General features: G+C 40.6%; 1 protein-coding gene across 1 annotated transcript; it reads left to right on the top strand.

Annotated features, from left to right (window-relative positions):
* The first annotated feature begins 415 nt into the window (after nucleotides 1–415).
* On the top strand, nucleotides 416–8,815 carry LOC139364469 (zinc finger protein 180-like). Its single transcript, XM_071101253.1, has 2 exons — nucleotides 416–945; nucleotides 7,257–8,815. Exons 1-2 carry the CDS (start codon nucleotides 642–644, stop codon nucleotides 8,327–8,329), a joined length of 1,377 nt encoding a protein of 458 aa, XP_070957354.1. The 5' UTR covers nucleotides 416–641; the 3' UTR covers nucleotides 8,330–8,815.
* Nucleotides 8,816–9,157: the final 342 nt, after the last annotated feature.

A 9,157-nucleotide genomic window follows, 5' to 3' on the forward strand; every position in this document is an offset into this window, starting at 1 on the left:
AAGTCCATATTGATACAGAAACACTAAACCACGATTTAGATTTATTAAGAACAAGTTGATTGACAAAGTCATGAAAAATTGGAAGAATTGAATAAACCACATTTTGGCTATGATAAAAGATATGCCTCTGGGGTCAAAATTATGCATGTCAGAAGTATGGTTCAATGCAAATATTTAGTGGGTGTAAAGTTTGTTTTAAATTCTTACTCATTAAACACGAATCAATCAACACATGCTTTTCTTTGAACGACATAATATAATATTAAACCTTTATGAAATAAATTAAAAATAAACTTTTGGTTCCTCAGCTGCGTTGCCCACTCCAGTCAGCAAATGGCGATGTGCGTCTTTTAGGTTCAGGCGACGCTACCAGTGTGACGTATGATCTAGTGGACGGGCCGCTCCTCAACAACAACAGCTAGTCAGACACCTCGGTAGCTTTCTAGAAAACATAGCTACAACATTCACACTCTTTACACTGTTTTGGTGTATATTAGTCGCTCTGTATTAAACATACTTCTCTCGTATGAACTTGTTGGCGTATGCAATTATATATTTACGTTGTTTGTCAGCTAGCTGGTTTGCTAAGCTAGCTTAGAACTAGGCTAGTCGCTAATGCTAGCTAGCTAACATCCCCGACCATGAGCTCACTAAGCTACTCTCCTCCTGATAAAGAAGATGAGGTCTGCTGGACGGAGAAAGAAACTCTCGTGGAAGAGGAGGCTGTTTCAATACAAAAACAAGTAGAGGGTGAGGCTGTTACCGTGAAAGAAGAAGAGAAAGACGTTTCAGTTAAAGAAGAGGAAGACGCGTTCAGAGTGAAAGAGGAGGAGGATGTTATAGTAAAAGAAGAGGATGATTCAGTTTCTCGAGTGAAAGAGGAGGAGGGGGAGATGACTGTCACATTGGAGGAAGAAGAGGAGGTTGGAGATATGTTTAACACCAGTAAGTACCGTCTCTGCAGTCGTTGAACCAATATGCAGGAAAGGGGTTCTACACTTTGATGTTGTTCTGTAGGAATGGCTGAAGCTTCACTGTAACGTGTAGAACATCAAGAGTGGACCATCAACAAAACGTTAACAATTGATCAAATGCATCCAATGACAATGCCTGAAATACTGTAGTCCTCAATATCTCCTATTAGATTAGCCCAATATGTACTCTTAAAGGGGCAATCAGCAGTTGTTACATCCATTTTGGGACGTATACATTAATGATATGTACCCATCGGTTTCTTGAAGAATTCACTTATAAATGCTTCATGAGCTTAGTTCAACTGTCGTACCCCATCAGAACACAAATATATATATTTTTTCTGTTATTAGTCAGCTAGTGTGCTGGTTAAGTTAGCACTAGCCTAGCTAGCTAACATCTCTGACCATGAGGTCACTAAGCTACTCTTCTCTTGCTAAAGAAGAGGAGGCCTGCTGGACGGCGAAAGAAGGTCTTGAGGAAAAGGAGGCTGTTACAATACAAAAACAAGTAGAGGGTGAGGCTGTTACAGTGAAAGAAGAAGTGAAAGACGTTTCAGTGAAAGAAGAGGAAGACTAGTTCAGAGTGAAAGAGGAGGAGGAAGTTACAGTAAAAGAAGAGGAGGCAGAGAGAGAGGAGGATGCAGTTTTTGGAGTGAAAGAGGAGGAGGGGGAGACGACTGTCACATCAAAAAACGAGGAGGAGGAAACTGAATATCTGGGCCCTGTTTTTCAAACGCATCTTAAGGCATCCAATTGTTCTAACAGTAAACTTAGCCGTAAGATGGTTTTGGGAAACCGGGCCCTGATTAACACTAGTAAGTACTGTCTTAAAAACAGAGGCAGTTGTGGTGTTAAAGGGGAAATATGCAATTGCTACATTTAAATTATTTCTTTCTTTCCATTGATTCTTGAATAATATAACACATGCCTCATGAGCTTAGTTCAACTGTTATACCCCATCAGAACACCAAATAAGCTTTTTTTACTCCGATGTTTAGAAACAATGTAAATCAACACTGTATAGCCTCAACATGGTTAAAACTATAATGTTGATATCATGGATGGTCAGTCCCTTCCATCCACAGGTCTGTCTATGAATTTGAGAGTAGTTACATTTCTCCAGCCCCACTATCATCTTATTACCAAACCTGTGGTGGAATTAGTTTAGTTATTGTTTGAACTGCAGATTGGTTTATTGTTGTGGCTTTGCTAAAGGGCCAATCTAGGATTTAAACAGAAACAAAATGGCAGCCCAGAGACCTGAGCTGTTTTTGAATACTCATACTAACTGCACTATTTTTGACGTAAATTGATTGTGTATGCTTATTAAGGCGGCAGGTAGCCTAGTGGTTAGAGCTTTACGCCAGTAACCGGAAGGTTGCTGGATCGAATCCCCAAGCTGACGAGGTAAAAATCTGTCGTTCTGCTCCTGAACAAGGCTGTTAGCCAACTGTTCCCCGGGCGCCGAAGACGTGGATGTCGATTAAGCAACTCAGAGGGTTTGGGTTAAATGCGGAAGACATCTTTCAGTTGAAAACATTCAGTTGGACAACTGACTAGATATCCCCTTATTCTCTTTCCCTTATTTGTCAAAATATGGATACAGTTAGAATGCCAAATGTTCCTGGATGTCATTCGCCAAAATACGAAGTATACATGCAGTACTATAGATACTATACTAGTACTATACATGCAGTGGACACTATTTCTGTACTTTTAGGGCCCATAATGCAGTTCTTCAGAAAATGGGCGTGGCTTCACAACTTTTTCAAATTTGAAGAAAATGGCGAAAATATGCAGCCAAACTCCGACGAGAGCCGATACAAATTCATTGCTTTAACTAATTATGACAAATGTTAAGAAAATGTTGAGCAATGTAATAAAGTAATGACTTTTCAAATAAGTTACCTTACACGTTATGTTGGCTGATAGTTTGTTAGCTACGTTGTCCTTACGAACCACATAGCATAACATTACAGCAGTATGTACTGGTATGTTAGCTAGCTACCTAACGTTACTTGGCTACTTATACATCAAACTTGCCAGTATGTTAACTATATTCTATCTAACTAACTACCCAATGTTTATTGACTTGACTAATTTCTAGTTAGCGGGCTAGCTAGCTTGCTAAATGTATTAAGAGTCAGCTCAAACGTAGCTAACTAACACTGCCTGGTACCAGTGCTGGTGTAGGCCTAGATAAGCATGTTTGTGCAGCGGTATCTTGTCAGAGAAGAATAGGCCAAGTATGAATATGTTGGCTAGCTAGCCAGCTACATGAAGTAAGAACATGCAATGCAAGATCTAATTAGGGTCACCTGGAAACACTTACCAACATTTTGGTTCCTACCATGTCTTCTTCTTTTCTGAGGTTAGGCGGCTACATATTGGCAGCGGTCCAAACACTTATAAGACACACCCTCGTCCACTTACACGCTGCCGAAACCAGATGTGTCATTTGCGCGAACATTGCACAATCTATTTACACATACATGTTATTCAATCATTGCACCCACACTGCTCGAGCGTGCCAACAAGCGTCTGCGTTGCCAGGCGCTAAAATACACAGCCAGGTTTCTAACCTCCCTATAGGCTGTCTCATCGTTGTCGGTGGTCAGGCCTACCACTGTTGTGTCATCGGCAATTTAATGATGTTGTTGGAGTTGTTCCTGGCCATGCAGTCATGAGTGAACAGGAAGTACAGGACTGGACTGAGCACGCACCCCTGAGGGGACCCTGTGTTGAGGATCAGCGTGGTGCATGTGTTGTTACCTACCCTCATCACCAGGAGCAGCCCGTCAGGAAGGTCAGGATCCAGTTGAAGAGGGAGGTGTTTAGTCCCAGGGTCCTTAGTTTATTGATGAGCTTTGAGGGAACTATGGAACCATAAATCCAAACTATGGTGTTGAATGTTGAGCTGTAGTCAATGAATAGCATTCTCACATAGGTGTTCCTTTTGTCCAGGTGGGAAAGGCCAGTATGGAGCGCAATAGAGATTGCATCATCTGTGGATCTGTTAGGGTTGTATGCAAATTGGAGTGGGTCCAGGGTTTCTGGGATGATGGTGTTGATGTGAGCCATGACAGGGTTCAATTCTCGGGCAGACTCTCTTCTCTGTATACATCAATGATGTCGCTCTTGCTGCTGGTGATTCTCTGATCCGCTGCTGGTGATTCTCTGATCCACCACTACGCAGACGACACCATTCTGTATACCTCTGGCCCTTCTTTGGACACTGTGTTAACTTACCTCCAGACGAGCTTCAATGCCATACAACTCTCCTTCCGTGGCCTCCAACTGCTCTTAAATGCAAGTAAAACTAAATGCATGCTCTTCAACCGCTCGCTGCCCGCACCTGCCCGCCCGTCCAGCATCACTACCCTGGACGGTTCTGACTTAGAATATGTTGACAACTACAAATACCTAGGTGTCTGGTTAGACTGTAAACTCTCCTTCCAGACTCACATTAAGCATCTCCAATCCAAAATTAAATCTAGAATCTGCTTCCTATTTCGCAACAAAGCATCCTTCACTCATGCTGCTAAACTTACCCTCGTAAAACTGACTTTCCTACCGATCCTTGACTTTGGCGATGTCATTTACAAAATAGCCTCCAACACTCTACTCAACAAATTGCATGCGGTCTATCACAGTGCAATCCGTTTTGTCACCAAAGCCCCATATATTACCCACCACTGCAACCTGTACGTTCTCGTTGGCTGGCCATCGCTTCATACTCATCGCCAAACCCACTGGCTCCAGGTCATCTACAAGTCTCTGCTAGATAAAGCTGCCAATGACTGGAACGAACTGCAAAAATCACTGAAGCTGGAGACTCATATCTCTCTCACTAACTTTAAGCACCAGCTGTCAGAGCAGCTCACAGATCACCGCACATGTACATAGCTCATCTGTAAATAGCCCATCCAACTACCTCATCCCCATACTGTATTTATTTATTTCTTCCTCTTTTGCACCCCAGTATCTCTACTTGCACATTCATCTTCTGCACATCTATCATTCCAGTGTCTAATTGGTATATTGTGATTACTTTGCCACTATGGCCTATTTATTGCCTTACCACCCTAATCTTACCTCGTTTGCTCACACTGTATATAGATTTGTTATTTTCTATTGTGTTATTGACGGTATGTTTGTTTATTGCATGTGTAACTCTGTGTTGTTGTTTGTATGTTTGTATTTTGGCCAGGTCGCAGGTGTAAATGAGAACTTGTTCTCAACTGGCCTACCTGGTTAAATAAATAAATAATACAAATAAAATTAGGTGGAAAAAACCCAACTGTAAAGTAGTTGATTTGCTACATTACGTTTAAATCCAAACTGAGAGTCACCTTTATTGACAACACCCAAATGGATAAGGTCATGGTTCTAAAATAATTACACATTATTCATAATGTGTAGAGAACTGTTCCTTGATGGATAGGCTATTGTACAACACACAGAGCTATTTTCCTTTATTCAGGACATTTAGAATGACAACACATTACAGTATCCCAGTATTCTCAAACCCTGTGACCCTCAAACTCCACCAGTATTTTACACCATTTTAAAGATAAACATGTTGTTAATCTCACCACATTGTCCGATTTCAAATAGGCTTTACGGCGAAAGCACCACAAACAATTATGTTAGGTGAGTGCCTAGTCACAGATAAAACACAGCCATTTTTCCAGCCAAAGAGTAGTCACAAAAAACAGAAATAGAGATAAATTAATCACTAACCTTTGATCTTCATCAGATGACACTCATAGGACTTCATGTTACACAATACATGTATGTTTTGTTCGATAAAGTTCATATTTATATAAAAAACATCTCAGTATACATTGGCACGTTATGTTCAGTAGTTCCAAAAACATCCAGTGATTTTGCAGAGAGCCACATCAATTTACAGAAATACTCATCATAAATGTTGATAAAAATACAAGTGTTATACATGGAACTGAAGATAAACTTCTCTTTAATGCAACCGCTGTGTCAGATTTCAAAAAAGCTTTACCCGAAAAAGCACACCATGCAATGATCTGAGTACAACGCTCAGAGACCAAAACAAGCCAAACAGATATCTGCCATGTTGTGTAGTCAACAGAAGTCAGAAATAGCATTATAAATATTCACTTACCTTTGATGATCTTCATCAGAATGCACTCCCAGGAATCCCAGTTCCACAATAAATGTTTGATTTGTTCGATAAAGTTCATATTTTATGTCCCCTTACCTCAATTTTGTTCGCGCGTTCAGCACAGTAATCCAAATTCATGACACGCGAGCAGACAAAGTCAAACATTTCCGTTACAGTCCGTAGAAACCTGTCAAACAATGTATAGGATCAATCTTTAGGATGTTTTTATCATAAATCTTCAATAATGTTCCAACCGGAGAATTCCTTTGTCTGTAGAAATGCAATGGAAAGCAAGCTAACTTTCACGTGAACGTGCGTGGTCAACTAATGAAACTCTGCCAGACCTCTGACTCAATCCCCTCTCATTCACCCCCACTTCACAGTAGAAGCATCAAACAAGGTTCTAAAGACTGTTACCATCTAGTGGAAGCCTTAGGAAGTGCAATAGGACCCCAAAGACACTGTGTATTCGATAGGAAAAGAGTTGAAAAACTACAAACCTCAGATTTCCCACTTCCTGGTTGGAGTTTTTCTCAGGTTTTTGCCTGCTATATTAGTTCTGTTATACTCACAGACATCATTCAAACAGTTTTAGAAACTTCAGTGTTCTCTATCCAAATATACTAATAATATGCATAGCTTAGCTTTTGGTACTGAGTAGCAGGCAGTTTACTCTTATTCATCCAAGCTACTCAATACTGCCCCCAGCCATAAGAAGTTAATGTGAGTCTCCTTGAGTAGCACTCCTGATCTTGCGCTGATGGTGCGCTGTAATATTCAGAATACCTTGTGAAAAACTAAAATCTTCGCTCACCATTTTTGCTCCAGGCAGATATACTACATCCATAACTATCGGTTTCCTCATTAGCAGGGAGGAGTTTCTACAACCAAATTGTGTGCGCATTACCCTTGTGCGCCAATTTTAGCAAACACAGAAAGGGGCCTATATTGGAGACCAAAAGTCGTCTGGCACACTGCTTAGGATTTCGACAACTTATTTCTAGCCTACAATCATCAATGTTACTAATCATGTGAAACTGCATGGGTATGCTCTGGGCATCACCTTTTACCTCAAATAAACAATGGATTTCTGCTGTTGTGGGGCTTTAACCATCTGTCTGACTTTGTTGTTCACACAGGAGAGAGACGTGACAATCTTGCATCCTCTTGGGAGCCTCAACAACCTCATGATACTGACGAGGCAGAGAAGAGTCTCTCCAGTTCAGAACATCTCAATAAACACCAGCAGAGATCCACAGGGAAGAAATCTCACCACTGCTCTCACTGTGGGAAAAGTTGCAAATCTTCATCAGAACTTAAAATACACCTGAGAATTCACACAGGAGAGAAACCTTTTGCCTGTGATCAATGTGGGAAGAGTTTTACTCGGCTACAAACCCTGAAATCACACCAGAGAATACACACTGGAGAGAAACCTTATAGCTGTAATCAATGTGGGAAGAGTTTTACGACATCTAGCTATCTAACTATACACCAGAGAACACACACAGGAGAGAAACCATATAGCTGTGATCATTGTGGGAAAAGTTTTACTACATCTAGCTATCTAACTATACACCAAAGGACACACACAGGAGAGAAACCATATAGCTGTACTCATTGTGGGAAGAGTTTTACTCAGCCAGACAGCCTGATATTACACCAGAGAACACACACAGGAGAGAAACCTTATAGCTGTGATCAATGTGGGAAGAGTTTTTCTACATCTAGCGTTCTCACTATACACCAGAGAACACACACAGGAGAGAAACCATATAGCTGTACTCAATGTGGGAAGAGTTTTTCTACATCTAGCTATCTAACTATACACCAGAGAACACACACAGGAGAGAAACCATATAGCTGTAATCAATGTGGGAAGAGTTTTACTCAGCTAAACAGCCTGATAGTACACCAGCGGACACACACAGGAGAGAAACCTTATGGCTGTGATCAATGTGGAAAGAGTTTTGGTACATCTGGCTGTCTGAAGACACACCAGAGAACACACACAGGAGAGAAACCTTATAGCTGTGAACAATGTGGGAAGAGTTTTTCTACATCTAGCTATCTCACTATACACCAGAGAATACACACAGGAGAGAAACAATACAGCTGTAGCCATTGTGTGACCAGATTTGCTTGGCTAAACAGCCTAGTATCACACCAGAGAACACACACAGTAGAGAAATCTCATAGCTGTGCTCAATAGGGGAAGAAATACTCTGAAATACTCTGATATAAGATCTCTGATTAAACATCAGAAAATACATGGAGTTTTTCATGATATCAATGAAATAATGTCTCAATGTAGAATGTTTTTAACATTGTAGTAGGAGTATTTTAATGAATGTCAGAATGTAGAACCCTAAATGTTTGCCTTCTGTTCTATTGATTTTAGCCTCAGGGGAAAATTCCAGGTTCTGAATTGAAAGAGTACTATTTATGAGATTTAACAAAAAGTGACTAACTAAAAAAGAGTTGTTACACTTACCATGTTGGTGACCCACTAGAATCAAAATGAAACCATTCAAAATGTAGCTGGTTGTTTTCTACAAATTGTCTTCTAACCAGTGATGTATAGATTATTCCCAGATTCCGTGTGGTTTTTGCTGTGTTGGTTTTAACAGGATGTGCAACCTCATCTCCCCCCTCTCGCATAATTTATTTCAATATGATATCGATGAGTGATGACAAATAAGTGTTGTGTTCCTTTGTTTAGCCACCCCTACATTTAAATGCATCACTCCAAAATGTAGCTGACTGACTTCTGCAGGTTGTCCTCTAACCAGTGAGGTAAAAGATATCTCCCATTTCCATGTGTTTTTGTTTAGTTGTGTTCGTTTCAACAGCACGTACAACCTGATTTCCCCCCCAAATCAATATCAGTGATTTATTGCTTATTGTCAAAACAACAGGGTTTGTGGTGCTTGTGCAGTTAATAAGGTGCTTGTTTAACAAATACAAGTCAGAGAGAATAAAGTAGGCGGCACACGTCAAACGTTTGATTTATGACCCGATGTCCGGATGACGTGTGCAT

Source organism: Oncorhynchus clarkii, chromosome 13 (assembly GCF_045791955.1).
Source record: "Oncorhynchus clarkii lewisi isolate Uvic-CL-2024 chromosome 13, UVic_Ocla_1.0, whole genome shotgun sequence".
NCBI classification, from domain to species: Eukaryota; Metazoa; Chordata; class Actinopteri; order Salmoniformes; family Salmonidae; genus Oncorhynchus; species Oncorhynchus clarkii.